This window comes from Larus michahellis, chromosome 1 (assembly GCF_964199755.1).
Source record: "Larus michahellis chromosome 1, bLarMic1.1, whole genome shotgun sequence".
Lineage (NCBI taxonomy): Eukaryota > Metazoa > Chordata > Aves > Charadriiformes > Laridae > Larus > Larus michahellis.
The window spans coordinates 98,970,364-98,990,762 of record NC_133896.1 but is presented as its reverse complement, the minus strand read 5'-3'; the positions used below and the strand labels follow the sequence as shown (position 1 = coordinate 98,990,762).

The 20,399-nt window shown below is 42.5% G+C and overlaps 1 protein-coding gene across 2 annotated transcripts in view; it reads right to left on the bottom strand.

Annotated features, from left to right (window-relative positions):
• The window catches only part of DCBLD2 (discoidin, CUB and LCCL domain containing 2), a 47,242-nt gene extending 31,501 nt beyond the window's left edge, over window positions 1-15,741 (bottom strand). Inside the window, exon 1 of one of the 2 annotated variants that reach the window (XM_074595461.1) lies at window positions 15,164-15,741. In XM_074595461.1, coding sequence (XP_074451562.1) covers window positions 15,164-15,275 — 112 coding nt within the window. In that variant the 5' untranslated portion in view covers window positions 15,276-15,741. The remainder of the gene's footprint in view (window positions 1-15,163) is intronic. The other variant, XM_074595452.1, reaches the window with a different exon arrangement.
• Between the last annotated feature and the right edge of the window lie 4,658 nt (window positions 15,742-20,399).

Here is a 20,399-nt window from a genome sequence, read left to right as displayed (position 1 = left end):
TTTCTTGAGAACATGCAAGGAAAAATACTCCTCCAACCTACCCACATTAAAGAACCTGCTGTCAAATCATACTAGAAAGGAATGGAAAGGAAAAAAAAGTTGTGCTGAACTGCATCTACGCCATCATCTTACCACGAAGCCAATTTTTAGAAGTAGTTGATTGTGACTGGACATTTTAGATCTCATCTTGTTGTGTGTTTCACTTAGGTTAGTGATAGCAGAAGTGCAAGACACTTCATGCTCGAAGAATTTAAAGATTACCATTGCATGTCTGGCATGCAATATACAGTCTGCCAAGCGCAGCAGCATCACTCAGGAGCTGTTTGGAAATTTCTAAAAATCACACTTACAGTGAAACTGGCAGAAAAATGAAACCTCATTTTATTTTATCAGTCCTATACAAGGGTAGCTCTTGAGCCTCTCTGCGTAAGTGGTGCTTCATCATTTCTGCCAAAGTTGTATAAAGACCACCGATCAACCCCGGAGACACATACATACATCCTGTATCAGAGGAGCAATCTGCAATACTCAGCAATTTCCCCAAGAAAAAGAGAAAGTACAATTCTTTTCACTACAGCCACATATACAGGAACATTAGCTACTTCATTTGGAAGTCATTAATTAAGTGCCAGAGAACCTTTTGAGTCTGTTAATCTGCGTGCATGAGAGTGGAATATCCGAGAACACAGAGAAGAGACAGACGTCAATTCCTAAATCAATTATTCCTGCATGGGCTGACAACTTCTGTTGTCAGCACACAGCTGAAGGAGTCTCTTGCTTTCTTCCAGCCCTCTCTGTCACACAACAGACCCACTGCACTTGCACAACAGAATCATAGAATGGTTTAGGTTGGAAGGGACCTTAAAGATCATCTAGTTGCAGAATAGATTAAGCTCTTCACAGAAGCACCAGATCACTTGCACATACACGTTACATCTGACACTAGCTGGAAGATCTGCAGATGTGCATTGAATTTCATGTGTCCTGAGGACCATGTTCACAGCAAAGATGACTAAGCTCAGCTCCTCATCAAAACGTGTGTTAGAAACATGGGTGCCCCTTAAGAAGCCAGCAGAGGAAAGCAGACTGCTGCCGTCAGGAGAACCATTCATCTCTTCTGCAGGCGCCTTCGAATGCAGTCTGGATGAGTTATCCTGACAGATTACATATGACCCCGAGGCTATGGCACATTGATGTCTGATGCAATCATGCATATGATTTAAAACGATTTCTCATACCCAAGTTCTTTACATCAACAAAATACAGAAGTTGAACCAATACAAACATACCAAAAGACACTGGATAAGAAGAAAATGTGAAATTTAATAAAATGAAAGGATATTGCACATGCAGGAGCGGGTGCTAAGTACTCTATTAATCCCCACAAAAAAGATTAATTGTTCTTTATAGTTGTTGAAGTCAATTAATCAGAACCTTTTCCCCCTGAGATTGGCTGCTGTTAGTGCCTGCTAATCTTGTTCTCACTACCAAAACATGTTAAAAATTAATCTTTAAGACTAGAGAATGTTTTCCCGTTCCTTACTTGGAGAAGGATAAAGACATCAGACAGTTTAAGATTACCGTCTATAAGGCATAACTGATGTATATCAAAACACCGATCTCAATTTTTACACGTGGCACTGTCTTTTGAGCAGACTCAATTTAACCAGTGGGTTTCCTGAAAAGATTTTACGTAAATAAGCTATGATTTTCTGTAAGTTTGTGACTATATACAGGATGTAATTAAATTTTTCTTAACTAAGCAAAGGTAGAACCAAATCTATTAGAGTTACATAAGCAAAAAGATATTTTAAAGCACTCATTTTAACTCCAAATACACAGCTTTCTGATTCAATGCAATACTATAATTTCTCCTCTTCTGTTTAGCTCCTGTGCTCTGCATTTCCCTGCTCTTTATCAGTGTGCCACTAAAAGACACTGCACCTTTTTGCTTTTCTCAGTGTGGGCCAGAAAGTTTACACGACCAACAAAACAGTTCCATGAACAAGAAACACTGATGAATTAAGACCACAGAGACATCAAATTCTAAATAGCTTTTTCAGGTTATTTTCAAATGCCCTTATTTATGTCCTCCAAACTCATTACTGTTTCCACCAAAACCCACAGAACTATGCTCTTCAGGAAGGAATCTGCTCCTCTGTCAGAATTAATTTTCTTAACAAGCCAACAAGCACACAGTCCACCTTCATCTTTAGACCATTTTTTGCCTCAGTAACACACCAGTTTGAGCGTTTCATCCCATTACAGATGTCTGACAACATAAAATACCCAACACTTCCACAAGCGAGGCCATAGCTCAATAAACACTTGAAGGCACTTTAATTTAGTGCAGCCACAGACAAAAGCAAGCCTTGTCTGCCTCTCGCTTTCGGCCACTTGTTCTCACACCCTTCCTGGCACTGGAGGTAAACACTTCTACAGCCACATGGTAAAGCAGACCAGGGACTTGAGATAAAAATAGCTGTTAGTTTTACCCTAGAGCAATCCCCTAATTTATTTTAGTGTGCACATGCAGCAGTGCCTTCCCCAACAGAGGGACAGGACAGTGTGAGAGTAGGGAAACACCAACTAACCGCTCCTTTCAGCAGCACTGCCAGCCTGCGTTTGCATTTTAAACAACCTTGAATCCCAACCAAAAATGTAGAAACCACCACTCCCCAGGGAAGACCAGTCACACAAGAGCGGAGCACTGGCTTCAGGAACTGAGCTGGCTGAAGACGGACCAGTGCCCCTACCCATTCCCACGGCACAGTGTTGGATTTCAGACATCTCGCCTCTCTGAGACAGCTCTTTGTGCCACTGCCAGTGGTAGAGGGCAAGGAAAGGAGGGCAGGTGGGATTACTGGTGTCTCGGCTTGGATTGATTTACTGGCTGTGGGGCACCCTTAGAAGGGTAATAAAATTACGGGTTGAGGTTTAACAAAGACAGGAACAGGACGAAAGGTAAAGCACAATAAGCATTTTGCCTTTCAAAATGCTGGCAGCTCGAGGGTGGGGGGGAGAAAGAGGCTGATTCTTGCTCTTATAGCAAAAGTACAAAATTTAAGATGCCATTACAACAAAATTTTACTGTTTTCATTTACAGCGCTAGCCACATGCTGGGCTAGTGATAATTAGCACTTTATTATTTTCATCTGTACACGCAGCTTTTCAATCACCATCTCTGGAAAAGCAGTCTTAGCTTTCAGCCACTGAATTTTACACCAGAGAGTAAGTAACACTTAGCCTTGCTAAATTTAACATCCAAAATACGGTAACGTTTTAAAACAAATTATCTTAAATTATTAAATTGTCGGAGTAGGTAAGACATTTGCTTCCTCTGCCATCATGTACTAACCAGACTGCTTCAAAAGAACAGAAAAGAAAGATCAGCCGTATAAGACTGTGTTGTAGAGCTTTTGCTTACTGATGTCAGGGAAATGATGTGAATAAGTCCCCGGGGACAGCTATGACTTGCTTAAATAGTACGCAGGCAAAAGCAGCCCAAAAGACCACAGTGAAAAGTGATTTACATGAGGACTGTGTAAGAGGGCTCCGCATTCAATGATACATAATGCAGAAGCCCTCCTGATCTGCTGCCTATGCTGAATCTTACAGACAGCTCGTGCTGCTTGCCGTCTTTTGTCTGGCACACGCAACTTGCCCGCATCCCAAGACATATCATTTACTTTGCAATCTGCACCAACACTTTTGTAAAAATAAACACTGTTATGCTTCATTGCTCCAAGTGCTACACAGCAGAAACACAGCTGATGAAGGAAATGAAAAATAACACACAGATGGTCAAGCAAAACTCTATGAGAATAAGCAGTAGTCATGGTCAGAAAAGGCTTCACATCTCTTGTAAGGTCTTCAAACTCCTCACCACACCAGGACCAAATGAAATTTCACAAGTCTTACAAACGTCAACAAAGCAGCAAAAAATTCTCCGAACGTACCAGTAATTCACATGTTAAATTAACACTACAGTCATCTTTTTCTCTCTTCCATTGTCAGTTCATAAATGAGACTGCACAGCCTACACTGCAGATCCATGGTGGCATACGTTGATCTAAGTACCAGACACAGCAGAACCACCTTGCCTTTTATAAGAACAGCTGGGACTTCCCACCCTACCCACTGCCAGTGCTTATCGTACCCTTGTTGAGCTGTACGGCAGTTTCATACCCAAGTCACCACCTCATCTGCCTTTTACTGAGTAAGGGTACAGGTAGGGGTCAACAAGGGTCTAGCAATCACTGGAGCCTGCACAATGGAGAGGATGCAAGATAGGGACAGGGAGGAGAAGGTGAGACAGCAACAGCCAGTGGTAAAAATCACGTTTGGCTACCGTGAAATCAACAGAAGCTGGGAGGAAGGAAGCCGATGGTTTGGGTACCTGAACAAAGAACAGTGGGGCATCTAGATGCTTTCAAAAAACAGCTGCTGTAGCTGCATCAAGAACAGTGACTTTAAATGTCAGTTTCTAACCCTCTTCAAAGTTTGTTGTCCAACTGATGAAACAGTAACGCTGCATCTCTACACCAGTATTTCCTTCTACCTGCGTAGGTGACATACAGCATCATCTTAATTTCTAACACTCATTTCCAATTCTTATTGCAAAATTACAATGGCGACCATTTGGGGTTTTTCCATTGTGAACAACATGGCTTCATTCTAGCACCATGAAACATAATACACAATCTGTTCTAAAAGGTAATTCATTCCTAATTTTGCCTTATAGGTGTTCCCTTAAAAGGAAGGTATTTTCACACTTGTGACCCTCTACAAATACAATCAATAAACCAAACATTATGTACTACTGAATACTAAAATTAACTAGGAAGATGACAATAAATTCACACATTTGAGTCACTGTTTTTTAAGTGCTAAATTTATCACAAAAGTATAGCAAGAGCATGCAGGAAATTGGTAGTGTATGAAGCTCCAGTAAAAACTGTGAACTTTAAACTTGCCCATCAGCTTTGCTATAACTTCTTCATAGCAAGAAGAAAAGGATGCCCTGTGTTAATAGAACTGGAGACCTTGAAAACAGCTTTTTAAAAATTAAGAGATAAAGTAATGAAAATGCTTTATTTGAAGTTTTCAAATACCCTTGAGAAAAACATAACTGCTGATCACCACTGGACTTCATATGTAAATGTTGAAAAGCATTCCATTTAGTGCACCTCTCTTTCCACCCTTGTGATACTGAGACATATTTTGACACCTGTATACAATGCCATAAAAATAGAAATTAACAGAAAATGTGGCTTCCTGGTTTCACAAAACTCACAGACTTGTAAAAGAAAAATCAAGCACCAGTGGCTTCTTTCTACCACACTGAATGAGGTAAGATGTCTTTTCCCCACATCTTAATCATTTTGGAGCAAAGTTAAAATCACCAGATATGGATTTAACTGGCTACAGTCCTGCTAAAGATGCAACATCTGCCAACTATGAAAAACCTTTGTGGACTTGCTGGCAAACAGAAGTGCACAACATACTCCAAATACATGCTAGATCACTGCAGTAAACTATCCTTTCAGAGTCAGAATCTCCTAACTCTGAGAAGTAAGAAGCAAAATTGCACCACTGTAACTTGTCTTCTGTTTCCATTGCTTTCCTAATTCATCTTTCCACTCAAGATACTGAGGATCTTTCATTTGCCTTATTCCTGTGGGGTTTCTCTGTACAAAAAAAATTTACAGCCAAGCAGCTATACAACTTGCTTGCCTTGCCAAGTCTAATTAATATACCTCTTTAGTTTCACCTCAATATAAAAGTGCAAAAAAAGGATGTGTAAAGAGAACTGTGACAAAATTGCTAAACCAGTTCAGTGTTTCTATCCCCCTCAATCAATATCTGAAGTTGCAACTGAGCACTGAAACAACTACTACTTCTACTCCAAGAAACAGCAATTAAGAGACCTGAAAAAATTTGCTCTTCACAGTTAAGCAACATTTGAGGTTTTAGGATTGCCCAATCTAAATCTGGGAAAATCATAAATATATCACTGAATACGAGCAGAAAATGGCATTCAGGGCATTCAATTAACCTTTCAATTAATTCAATTAATGGCATTCAATTAACCTTTTGCAAATCTGGAATAATTTTACAAAATATTTATTTACAAGCTATGTTTAAATACCAGATCAACAGTATAAGTGTAATATGACTGACGGCATCTCTCTAGGAAGCTTTTACACCATCTTTTTTGAAACTGCGACAGGAAAGTTATCTGCTCACAACCATTCACAGAAGCATACCAAGCTTTTCAAGTTCCCTCTTCCACCACTAATAACACTTCTCAAGGACGTATCAAATGGTTATCTCCCACAGCGCTTCAAGTAAAGAACCAAGAAAATCAGTGTACTGTTTGAAGAAATGGTTCTATCTGAAGAACCGCTGTAGGGGAGAAAACTTAAAAAAAAGAATCCATGTGACCTCATGCACAATACATCAAATTTCAGCAAGGCTGATGATCCAAAGATCAGTTGCTGGAAGGATTATCGTTCTGATGGATACTATTCCAATCTTGGATGACAAAACCTCTTCCTTGAGCTAAAAGCAAATTTGGAAAGAACTTCAAAAGCCTCAGAAGAAGATTTACAGGGGGGACTAACAAGGGAAGTTATAAAGTGGGGAGGAGAGTGTTTAATAAAGCATATAGATGATCTGACCACTGATTTTATTTTCATTTTTTAGTACATAAATGATGCATAATCTCTGGAATATGGTTAATAAGGCAGCCTCCTGTGATTTTGCTGGAGCTGAATTGAGTTTTCACATCATAAAGAATTTAGGAAAGTTAAAAATGTAATACATTTATCTAAAAATTTTACTGATCAACAAAAAATGTTAACAAAAACAGAGATATCCACACAGAACAGAAAAAAAAAACACAACTGAAAATATCCAATTTTCCTTTTTTTTTTTTAATATTGCAATTAATAAAACTGATGTAATACAGCCTTGCCAATGAAATAAAAACTCCGTCATAAAGAAACCACTGGAGAAATGTTTCTAACAAAAAACAACACACAAACAAACCTCCATACTTTGCCTCTGAAAAAGACAAAAAGTGCCAAGTTTGAACCTCCCTGATCCTAATTTATAGGTCATTTTACAGAAAGATGGATTCACAGTGCTGAAGACCAGAAGGGCCCTTTTAAGTATAATTTTTTGCATACCACAACTACTTACAGTTGGCTAGTCATGATTCTAACCAAAGGGAATTTAGGATGTTGCATTAAATTTCACTTTCCAGAAAGTTTTCAGACTTGATTTAAAGGTATCTTGAGAGAGAGAATTTTTAACTACAGCTAGCATGTTTTAAACACTTCGAGAGGAAGCTCCCCCCGCCCCAAACAAACAAACAAAAACACCACACCACCAAACCAACTGTTTCTAACTTATTCTTAAAAAATACACCTACTTTATTTATGGCATATGGGTTAATTCCTTATTATTCAGTACTACTATTGCCAAGAATGACACAATTAAGTTCATAAACTTTATACAGCTTACACAAAAACATTTACTAATGCAACAGCTATGTATGCTATTGTAACAATGGTGCAGAACTGGAACTCCTCTAATTCTGTTACCCTTCAAAAACAAGATGCGTGGAATTTCTATTATTAGGACAGAAGGTCATTCAGTCAAAAACTTAAAACTTAGTACTTTCAGCAAGATATGAAGATCAGAGGTTCTTAAGATCAGCAGTCAAATAATTGTAAGAAAATAATGACTACCTGAGACAAAACACAGAACACCTGTCATACAGAGACCAGTAAACGGGCCAAAACATCCCCTCCATGTCAGCAAAAACTAAAAGTGAGCACATCTGACAAGTACATATCCAAACCCCATTTACACATATTCGGCTTCCAGGAATCTTTTTACTCTAAAAGGATTTACCTTATTAAAATGATTACCAGTAACTGCTAAAAATCCTTGCACTTCTAATGGCTCATGCACTTAGAATTATATGTTACATTGTTACTGTAAATGTATTTCAATTGTTTTCTATCCAGAGGTTAACTCAAATCTCAGTCTCACTGCAAACTTGCAAGGAACTATTTAAAAGTATGAGTTATCACTCGTTGTCAAAGATAAACACTCGTGTGCTTGATTTTCAGGGTGCAACTAGTCTTACCGAAGTCAAAGGGTTAACTAATGACTGAGCTTCAGCTCCCATGAGCTGCTTGCTCGCCTAAGCCTTACACACTGCTAACTCATAGTAAATTATTTTTATTCAAGTACTTGCAGAGAAAACACGAATCTAACACAAACAGAACTGACAACTATAAACATACATATTTTGTAAGAAATGCCAACAGGAAGCATCCAAATGCCATAAGCAATATCAAGTGCCTGTGTATCAGTTCCAAGATCCAACTGATTGAAACAACTGAGATACCAGTAGCTAAACAGGTATGAACTATCTGCCTTAAATTCACTTTTGAAGAGCTTAGCAACCATAAAGAAATGTTATCCTTTTACAGCTCTTCACCAATGGAAACTAAGTGGTCATGCAGAAAAACAGCAGAAATGACATGCCCAAAAAGAAACAGCACAGGTTAAATGTTTCTTACTCATCTAAGGGTCAGGGTTTGTCATCTTTTTCAAATGCTAGACAAGGAATTCTTCAAACAAAAGCCACTTTCAAAATCAATGCTATTCTGTGGTCCAAATGTCAAATCACTATGACATTATCAACTGTAACTTTTAATTCAAGTAACATAAAAAGTGTCCAAATATAAAGCAACAAGCCCAAACAGAATATGAATAGCACAGCTCAAGCTGTTTGCCTCAAATAATGGAAGGCAAAGCATAAAGCTTAGCAAAATCTGGTATTTCACAGTCTGACCACATTAATGAATAGGCTTCATAGACAATAACCCACCACTCTGTGTAAAAAACAATCCTGCAAATTTTATAGATCCTATTTTAAAGCAAGTTGCTACATGGCCTTTTACATTAGCATTACTACTGCTCCCCCTCTCCACCCATCCTAACATCAGTTTAGTAACAAACCCACAGCCTATGCTTGGACAAGGGTTTCAACTCTACCACTATTTAACAAAAAGGATCACATGTGTTCCATAATATTTGGTTAAAAAAATTAATCTAAAAGCAATTCTTAATCAGAAGGCAGAGAGGGAAATCCTTTGGCTACAAAACAAATTCTAGGTAACAGTAACTGCCTCCCCAAAGCACAAGGTGCAGCTACAAAGGTGGGGGTGACACACATCAGCTTATTTAAAAACCTTTCAAAATATGGATAAAATAACCAATATAGAAACAGTTGCCAATACGTCGAGCAGCAATTCCAACAAGGATCGCATTTGTACTGATGATTGTCTGAGCTACCAAGGCTGATGCATTCAAGGCAGCACTTAACTAGCTGATGACTGAAACTATACAGATCAGCAGTGATCACATTAAAAACCTAATGCATCATTTCCGCAGGTGGCAGAATTGCAGAAAAGGAGATGGATTATTTTCCTCTTATGTGACTAACATAAGAAAACATTCCTCCAAATCTTGAAAGCTGAACATCTCTGTTTAGTAGCAGGAAAATAATTTTCCTAAAGACTGCACTAATATGCTAGAAGGTCACTGGCTTGAGATGCACACCGTAACAGCATACAAACTTCTGAAAGAACATTTATGTTACCTTTTTTATCACTAGCTGAGGTTTTTCTAGCCACGTACACACACACAAATATATAAAACCAACGTGCATTGTACTGCTTCAACCCGAAGCAAAATGCAATACATTCTGGGATCAAGTATGAGAACTCTAAGAGTGTTTACACAAAATGGTGACTCCTGCTTTCTTCACAGGAAGGGACTAGGCTAGCACAACCTCAGCAGGTTTCCAAAGACGAGCTTGGCTGAACAGAATCAGTACTGCGAGGCAACCTCCCTGAAAGGATGGCTCTGCAGAACACATGTATGTACCTTCTGCCCACCAGACCCACGTAACCACTTCAAATAAGGCTCAGTAACTGGAAGAGGAAAAATAACTTTGCTGAGATTCTTGTTTTCAAAGGCAAAGAATATTCACCATTTTTAGGTCTATACTTCCAACACCAGCTCACTTCCCCCCAGGAAGAGCATTCCTCCACACAGTTCTGTAGAGCACTCCTCCTCCTCCTCACCATATCTATCTTCAAGGTGCAATGTTGGGAAGTGAAAAAGAGCATCAGAAAACCTGAAGCAGCAGACATGTCACCTAAGCTTGGCAGAACTTCAAGCCCCAGTTTTGAAAAATTATTCCATATTTCTTAGCACAAGGATGAAGGGGATTTGCCACAGCACTCCTGTCTACAATCGCCAAGAGCCTGCATTCTGCACAAATGCATCTTCAAAACACTCTGAATTCCTAAGTTAAATCGTCCTATCAGCAAAACCAAATAGTTCAATGGAGCACTGCCCTCCCCATCATAAAAGACTTATTCTAATGTTAAGTTGAGGGATAATAAATCTCTCATCCGAAGAGCTGGGGGTCTTTTTAATCAAAATAATTCCTTGTGGGTTTGGCTGTGACTCTCTTCCTCCCAGATGAGCCCAGCCAAGAACAATGGATACAAAGGGCAATGAGACACCACCCAATCTAATTTAGCAAGGGTTGAAAATGGGGCTTCGTATGAAGGGCAACGCACGACAATTGCTCATATGACAGATGGTTTTGTGGGAGTCCTTTATACCCATATGCCAGGAGCTCTCTGCAGCAGAAAAAGACACCTGCAATGGGCTACCTTGGCAGCTGGAACCCTCAATCAGTCCCCTGTTGCAGAAGGAAATTATCGCTTCCAGGACATCTAAGGAGATCCTACAGCCTGTCTCCCTCTCTTCCGCTCTTGCCCAGTTAACAGATACGTAGCTAGAGCCACCTTCTCTTTGTCTGCTTCCTTCTCCCCAAATCAAGCCACCTCTCTTCCAAACCTGTAGTTGGACATTGTTAGATCCTTTCAGGCTTGAAGTTCACAATTGGAAGGTTATCTTAGTGGCCAAAAGGGACAGACAGTTATTTCCAAGTCTGAAACATAGTTTAAGGAAATAAAGTTCACAAAATTACACAGCTAATCTTCCCACCTGTCCCAGGAACTTCTGAACTCAGCATACTGCAAGCAAGATGCAGCAACTTCCGTGAAAAAGGCACTGCGATACCCTTGTACAGTAAGTGGTCAGGAAGTCACAACAGTCACTGCAGTTGTTTGTTTCCACCACCAACATCTGAATGATCACAAGCTATTTCAGATCCTACAGAAAGGCAAAGGCTAGGTTCATGGATCAGCATGTGCCTAATTTGTTGTCTACTGTCTTACTGGATGGACAAGCAGAGGTGAGCCCAGGAGCACTGTGGACAGAAGGGGAGGGCACACAGAGGAATCAAAGAACAAGGAACACACAACAGATCCAGGAATACTGCAGTTCAACAACAAAACACAAGGCCACGCAAAACCGTTTCATTAGGCGCAATGTATACAGAGCCATTTCACTGAGCTTTTCAGGTCATGGTAACTCAGCACCATATATTTAAAAATTCTTTTTCTCTGCTACACTGAAGCAAACAGTTTTAAGCTACTGTGATGAATCACTTTCTTGTACCTTCTTCAATGAGGTCTGAGTATATAACAACACCCTTATGGGTCAGTATTTGTTTGGAACAAAATGTGGCAATCACATTCAAAAACAACCATCCAGAGTTATTTTTTTTTAATAAAAAGTGGCAAACAAATCTGCTTCAGATCACTTGGGTATCCACTTCAGAATCTAAAGTTTATTTCTAACTTAAGGCTTTTTTCACGTTTCATATGCAAATCAGTATCCACTAGGAATCCCAACAGACAACTACCAAACTACATGTGTGATAACAAAGCTCTTGCTCCACAGACCCTACAACCTTCATACCTTCAGAATAACTGAGACATTACTCGACTTCTATTTTGATGAAAGCTAAGCAACCATTTCCCTCTTAGCTGTTTTATAATGTTTCTCTACATCCGAAAAAAAGGTTAAACTTAACTAATAAACAGGCCATACTGAATTTATGTCAATAGCTGAACATCTGTTAAGAGCACTGTTTCTCAAAATGCAATCCACAAAGGGCAGGAAGCTTATATGGTGCTGGCTTGCTTTCATTCACACCTGCTTAATTACATGAAAAACAACTAAAACACTTTAAGTATTTTTCAAATATCAATTTCCTTGCAACCAGGAGCTAGAGCCACTACAGAATTGTTTCCAAATCCCAAGAGCTGACTTGCACAGCACTGAACAATCCCTGATGCACAAGACTATGAAATGCAGCACAGGATACTTTCCTTTTGAGTCTTTTTCAGTGTTTCTGAAGGTGTTCAACCTCACATAAAATGCTCATATTTTCCAAGACAGTGAGGTGCTCAAGTTCAAGACCTTGACCAAAGAATGCTGAATTACATATACTGAATGACTTTTCAATAGACTGAAAAAAATCCCACTCGAATCCTACAAGATTATACAGTGCTCTACTAAGTGAAGAGCATATTCATCACAGCATTACCTGCACTTTTTCATTCCTCAGTTTGCAGCTACCTGGAAGCGCAGGGGAGGAGGAGGAGAACATTTGACCCAATATTCAAAACAAGTTTCACGTTGACCAAACCCATACTGTTATTTTTAAATCAGTTCATACTAGTGAGGTGCTCTACAGAAAAGCACGTGAGAAATGAAAACACTCTATCTTCAGAACAAGATTTAAATACCATGTAGTATGTGAGGCTTAGAGCTACTGAACAGTGGAAAAGAAAATTAATAGTTGCTTATTAAGAGAGGATCAGCCTCCCTAATGTAACGAATGAGAGTAGGCTCCTACAGAGTACCACTTAGTCTATTTTTATAAAAGAGCTTAAAACCAACTTTAACTGTGGAATTTCCTAAGCCTTGGGTACTTTCATTGGCAATCAACATATTCTCTTTGAAGCCTGCGCATATATTTAATCCACCAATTTAGGAACAACTTTGTGCAGACCATTTATGAGCAAGACAGCGGTTTAATTTCTGTATGGGACTCCTTACCCAAATTATAACTATACCAGCATTTAAAGATACAGGATATGAGCTCCCCAACCTTCTCTGGAATAAGATAAATGAAAATATTTTGGCAAGGAAACAGTCCCTCACAAGCAGAACTTTTCTTAGAAGCTCCAAGTTTGTCACACTGAAGAGCACTGTATTCAACAACATCAGAGGCTCTAACCTTAAAACAAGCTCTGCTTTTTTGTTGCCAAATAAAATGAAGCTGGACAATAAAGATGTTCCCCTCCTGCTCAAAAGCGAGACTTCTATGCAAACTTTAAGCGTTAACTAGAGGGACACTGTAAATTGAAATTCTGGATAGGAGCTCTTCAGCCATTTCTCAGAGTTCAGAAAGATAAAGTGAACAACGTATCTAAAAGCCTGCCGTCCACGCCGTCCCACTTCTCACTGCATGGTCCCACCCCCTCTAGCATACCTCTGACCACTCACTTGAGCCAATTTGACTCAATAATCTGGAGGAGAATAACTCTTTCCTCCCCCGCCCAGTTACTTTAGTTTTCTCCTAGAATAACAAAATCAGTCTGCTCACCAAAAGGTCAGACAAGTGTCAGGCCAGCACAAGTATTTGGAGTGTGATGCTTCTACAGCATGAACTAACACCTTGCTGCTGCCTCACTCACCCAGGAGCAGCCTTCAAAAGGGTAAATGTTAAAATTGCCCAATTTCCTCTCAAAAGCAAACGGGTCTTCTCCTCCTCCATTAGAAATTGAAACAAAACAAAATAAAACCAGGCATGCCAAATGCTTATTACCATTAGCTTCATAGGTGAATAGGAACATAACGTAAAATTAATTGCAATTAGCTGGAAATAAGATGAAAAGGTAAGTCAATGTGACTAGCTTGCTCTATGGACACATCTCTGACCTTTTTCCATTCAAAAAATTAATTAAAATGTAAGCTACATATACTTCTGATTCCCTTTATGCACTTAAATACAGCATTTGTGATGTTCAAACACATTTTCATCTCTCTTTGAGACGCACAGAAAGTTAAATGAAAACTGAGTTGAGTTTCTGAAGTGGAGCAAGACCAGTGCAAGAAGCAAGCAGAACTGAAAACCATAAAATTTCTTTTCTCAACCCCTGTATTCACAGCAATGAAAGTTTCAAGATGCTGTCAAAACATTCACTCCCACCACTTTCTCCCAAGCATATGATCAAAGTGACAGTTACTGTGGCATCCTCTGATCTTCCGCCATGAAGTGACCAAACTGTGCCTCGTAACTTTCAAAGTCCTAAAGCCTCATCAGTAATTTCACCCGAGGAGGAGAAATCTCGACAATTTCTCTAAATAAACAAAAAAAAAAAAAAAAAAAAAGAGAACACCCTGTCTATCACACATTCTGGGCAATACCGCACCCCTATAGTGGGCTTCTACTCTTGGTCACGCGTAAATTTATTTTCAGAGCAAGCAGAATCTCCCCTTTACCTGCCTCCTGGCTCACATCACTCCACGCAGAACCTAAGGAGGACAAACCCGGGGGTCACCCGCGGCTGGGGGGGACCCTCCCCCGGGGGGGACCCTGCCCCAGAAAGCGGGATGCCGTTCCAGTCGACAAACCCCACCGCACCCTCCGCCTCCGGACTGCCCTTGTGCCCCCAACGCCACCCCGGCCTCTTCCCCCGGTCCCCCGGGTCGCGCCCCTCCCGGGCGAAGCCCTCCCGCCCCCAGCTGCCCCCCGCCGGGGTCGGAGCTCGGGGGTGGCCCAGGCCCGACAAACCTCCCCGCACTGTGGGGGGCGCGGGGGCTGCCCGAGGGACCCCCCCACGCTCCCCGACCGGGCGGGCACCCCACAACGCGGGGAGTGGGGAGGAAGAAAAGGGGATTTCCAAGAACGGGGTTTTTTTTCTTTCGCCCTCCGTTGGCAACGAAGGGGGCAAGCTCAGGGTGCGGGGCCGCACGCCGGGTGGGGGGAGACCAGAGGCGGGGGCTCTGGTCTCCCAGAGGCGGGGGGTCCCTCTTCCCCGCAGCGCAGCCCCGAAGGGTCGGTCTCCCTCGCCCGCCCGGCCGGCTCCCCTTCTCCCCGGCCGCCGGGCAGCGGGGCTCGCCCGCCCGCTCCCGCACCCACCTTTCTGCGCCCCGGTGCCCCTCAGCAGGAGCAGCAGGAGGAGGCGGCTGAGGCGAAGCAGCGAGGCCGCCTGCCGGGTCCCCGCGGGGAGCGGCCGCCCCGGGCTCACCATGCCCCGCGGCGTGGCCAGCGCGGCCGGCAGTCCCAGGGCATCGCGGGCTGCGGGGCGGCAGGGGCCGGGCCGCTTCTCTGCCCTGCGCCCCGCGGCCGCCAGCGGGACGCCGCCTGCCCGCCCGCCCGTCAGCCGCCAACCGCCCCCTTCCAACCGGCCCAACCGCTTCCGGGTGCGCGGCGCGGCCCCCGGCGGCCGCGGGGCTGCCCCGCTTCCTGCCGCCGCCCACAGGCAGCCGGAGGAGCGGCGGGGGTGCCGGCGGCTCGGGGCGGGGGAAGCCCCCGGCGGCGGCCCCGCAGAGCCCGGTCGCCCCCCTCCACCTCTCCTGGGCGCTGCGGGGGTGCGCGGGGAGGGGAGGGCGGCGCCTCCAGGGCGGCCTGCTCGGGGTTAGCCGCCCCGAAACGGAGCCCCCCCCTGGGAGTCAACCCCTAAATTTCCGCTTTATCCCACCTCCGTCCTCCCGAACGAGTTGGCCAAGAATATTTAACTTTTTTTTTTTCTTTTTTCAAGGTAGCGATTAAGTGAGGCAGAATTGCCTGGAAAAGCAAAACTCCTTGGAAACACGGGTGTTGCCGTTTTCGATAGAAGAGGACAAGCTGGTGTGGCAGATCTCCACACGGAAACGCCGATGGAGCTGTAGAAAAGCGAGGGCTTGGGTGGCTACGAAGTCCCGAGGTGTCACAATTCTAGTTGTGGTCATCTAGCTTTTGAATGTTTACAGTGTGTAATCGGGAGAGGTTTGCTTTAGGAGGCTAAATTCACCCAAGAGGAATAAATACATTTTAAAAAAAAAAAAAAAAGTACCTTTCAAGTTTTAAAATCGCAATAAGAACACAAAATAGCACATTCAGAGAGACTTACGTTAGCTCTTACTCTACCAAATCAGTTCCCCGTGGTTATCAACAAAGCATGTTTTGGGGGGAAAGCACCCTAAGCGCTGGTAGGGTCAAAGAATCACCTTTGTAATACCATCATAGAATCATAGAATGTGTTGGGTTGGAAGGGACCTTTGAAAATCATCAAGTCCAACCCCCCTGCAGTAAGCAGGGACATCTTCAACTAGATCAGGTTGCTCAGAGCCTCATCACGCCTGGCCTTGAATGTCTCCAGGGATGGGGCCTGGAGCATCATGGAAGGGAGCACCTCATTACATGTCTTTCAGTGGTAGATGAAATGAATGTATTTTTCAGATGCTGATGAAACATGTCCACGCTTCCATAGCCACAGTCCCAGCCATGCATCCTCCTGGCAACGTTGGAGGGATGAGGGGAAGGGCAGGAGCAGCACCCAGATGGACGTCATTTCATGTTCCTTTCAGCTTCAGAATCGAAACCTTCTCAGCCCTCCACTGACTACGCTCACTCTCACCACAAGGCAGAGGGGATTTGGGACTCCATAGCTTCCAAAGATTGGCCTCTCTGCCAGTGGTTCAACCTTTCTGCTGTGGAAGGGCTGTTGCAAGTCAACCCCATGTCCTGGTGCCGTCCAGCTCCAGTGGAGCTGTAAAAAGTGTCTTCAGGAAGAAATTGTTCTCCACTTCCTCTTCCCAAAAAGCTCTGTGAAACAGACACTGCTTTCCTGGCCAGTAGTGTCCAGTGCTGACCACACCAAAATGGCAGGAAGAGCATCTCAGGGGTCAGACTCAGCCAGCCCACTGAGTTGCCTGAAGAACTATTTAGATGATGTTTACTAATTGTTTTAACATTATTGTCCCTTGTTAAGATGCTGGAAACTGAATGTCGTGGTTTAGCCTCAGATGGCAACAAAGAACCACGTGCCGCTCGCACGTGCCTTCCTAATACAGGAAGGATCGTAAGAAAAGGCAAGACTCTTGGGTTGGGACAAAGGCAGTTTAACAGGACAGCAAAGGGAACAGGCAAACAACAACAACACCACGGACAGGGGAATATACAAACGCGATCACGGAACCACCGCTCCCCGCCGCTCGCCGACCGGCCGGACCCGGGACGCCCCAGCCCGCTTTTAAGCAGCAACTTCCTGCCCCCTCCCCCGGCAGCTCAGGGTGGGCGTGGCTCACATGGCATGGAATACCAGGAAAAGTTAACCCTATCCCCACCGGAACCAGGACACTGAACTACATCCAAGTCTATGCTCAGGGCTGATTAAGGCTTTTCTCACAAAGAAACATGCAGAGCTTTAGTTCTCCTTCCTTGAGGATATCAACCATACCACTTGTACCAAATCATGGAAGAATCCAGAACAGATTTGGTTGCTAAGACTAAAGAGAGCAAATTTTTGATGCACATTTTTTACTTGTTTGGCCTACAGTGGTGCCAGAGCTGCCAGGAGGTGGCTTCTCGTGTATTACGTGAATGTTAAAAATGAGGATTTTAATACATTTCACATTTTTCTCCTTTTGAAACCTTTTTAGCAATGCACGAAGAGACCCCAACGAAAGCAAAGTCAATGGAAGGAGGTCTCAGATAAGGCTGTTTTAAGTCACTTTGTAAGATGTAATGGTCACCAAGACATCCTGCAACATGTAATGGAAATGAATCAAAAGTAATTTATATGTGTTCCTTTGTCTTCCATTCACCAGACGCAGAGTTTCGTGCCACAGGTCACGTGAAGCAGCTATATCACTACAATAACATCCTTTCTGTACTACAGAGAGCACATTCCTAAGATCACTAATCATTAGTGGTATTTGTTGTGTACTGGAAAAATCGCTCCTTGAATAATTTGTGGCTTAGTAGTGCCATGCATTAACAGGAGCATCCTACACATAAATCAATAACAGTCTCTGGTAGACCTCATAGAGGTTTCCTCCTGTGTCCTTTTCTGTTATGAAGGCGGTGTGGGATGTTTTGTTAGCTTGATTTGACTGCTCTAAAGGTTTTTATTTGTTCATGTAAAAAGGATATCTGGATCTGTAAGAGGGTTGATTTCTAATAGGGGTGTGAAAACTTGCAGAATTCCTAAAAGCAGCCAGAGGCTGAATTTGCTTAATCTGTCCTGGAAGTTTGTCCTGAAGCCACATTCCCTGACCACAAATGGTTTATGTGGAGCCCTAGGTTACATATTTTGCAAAGGGGACACCATCCTGACGGAAGTGGTGCCAAACTGTGAAAGGGTATGCACACTAAAAGCCTTAAAGATTTATGGAATCTACAGAGCCAAAAAATTGGGAATATGGTTCCATTAGCAATGCAACTGTTTGGATGGCTTATCTTAATATATGCTTTTTATGCAACAAAAAAATCTGAAGAATTAGATAAATCCAGATGGTCTCCCTGGCTTTCAGAATCTTTCTTCTTCTAAAAAGATTTCAGCACAAAACGAGTTTAAATAGAACAGCTGCAGAGTACTGCACATTTTGGTCCATGAGAGTTCCCAGGCATCTCCTTTGGGGGAAACAGAACTGTATAAGAAAGGCTCCATTTTAGTTCGTGACTTATAACTGTCCCTGTTGTCAAGTCAAAGCAGATACAGAATTAAAATGTTGTGGGAAGCAAATGCAAATATAATATCGTACAATACCAATATCGTAAGGCAAATAATTGCCAACGCATCTTAAGAAATCAGCCCCAATATTTTTTTTCAAGATGGTAAGACAGAAGGTCAAATCAACTTCTTTCTGCTGATAGAAGAACACTTAGCCAACTAAGCATTTCTGTAATATTTCCTTCCCGTTACAAGTAACATCTAGAGGTAAATGAAACTATGATCTCCATCTGGTTCTCTAATTTCCCTTGGGAGGCTTCTGATGCACAGGGCTTCTTTCCCACCATGGCTCTCTAGCTTTTACATTCTTTTATTGCATTTCGAAAGCTGAATTCAGCTGGAGGGCAGGGCTGCTATTCAGAGGGAGCTCCACAGTCTGGAGAAAAAGGCTGATGCGAACCTCCCTGGAGTCCAACAAGAGCAATTGCAAGGTCTTGCATCTGGGAAGGATGGGGGCTGTTTGGAAGCAACTCTGCAGAAAAGGACCTGGGCGTCCTAGTGGACAACGTGAGTACAAGTCAGCACTGTGCCCTCGCAGCAAAGGCGGCCAACAAGCGTCTTGAGCTGTATTAACAGGAGGGCCAGGGAAGTGATCTTTCATAAGACTTCATCTGAGTATTGTGCACAAGAGGCAACAGATACAAGTTGCAACATGATAAATTCCATATTCCGGATAAAATGGAAAAAAAAATACCATCAGCGTGGTCAAGCACTGGAACAGGTTGCCTGGAGAAGTTGTAGAATCTCAATCTGTGGACATGTTCAGGACTGTCCTGAATGTGGCCCTCGTCAGCCTGACCCGATTAGACATGTTTTGAGCAGGGAGTTGAAAACTAGATATCCCCTGAAGGTCCCTTCCAACCTGAATTATGATTGCATGATTCTAAGGCACCAGATAACATACTATGGAGGACAGTTCTGCACTGAGAGGGCGTGTTCTAAATCAGCAACAGAGATCTTCAACTTTCCAGTTTCAGTAGTTACTTATCCGTATTCTCTAATTGACATAAGAATTTATTCTGAGAAGGTTGATTCTTCTGCACTTGAAGAAAAGGAATAATGCATTTAAAGCAGACAAATTGTTAACTTTCTTTGTGATATGAACACATTAGGTCTTTGCTAGCATCTCCATCTTCTTATCCCTTAAATCTTTGAATGTCACATATGCATCAGATTTTTTCTGTGATGTTAAACACAAAGGCCCACCCACCCAGCCAATACAAGTGCTACATGTGCATCTAAGGGCCATATGTCTCCTTTTTGATGTCAGCAGACACCTGAAGGTTATTACTAGCCCTGTTCCCAGATGATCACTCGTGAGCAAGTCCAGATCTGTACTCAGGTTCACAGTTTCTCTCTGCTGTCCACTGAAGTATTAGATCACTTTACCTCTTTTTTCCAGAAAACAAATTCCACTGCTTATGGTGGAAGTCCATCCAAAAGAATTATTCTGTCTGCTTAATGGGTGTATTCTTAGAGTGGTTTAGATTACAGCTACTGTGGCAGTATAGTCAAATTTGGCTGATAAATTTAGAGGTTTTAGCACCAGAAAAACAAATGCCTCCCTATTGCACATTAACTTTGTGGAAGTGCTTTCTAAAAAGTCCAGTACATAGGTTAGATCTTGAGTCTGCTGATAGGTAATACTTAAGTATGCAA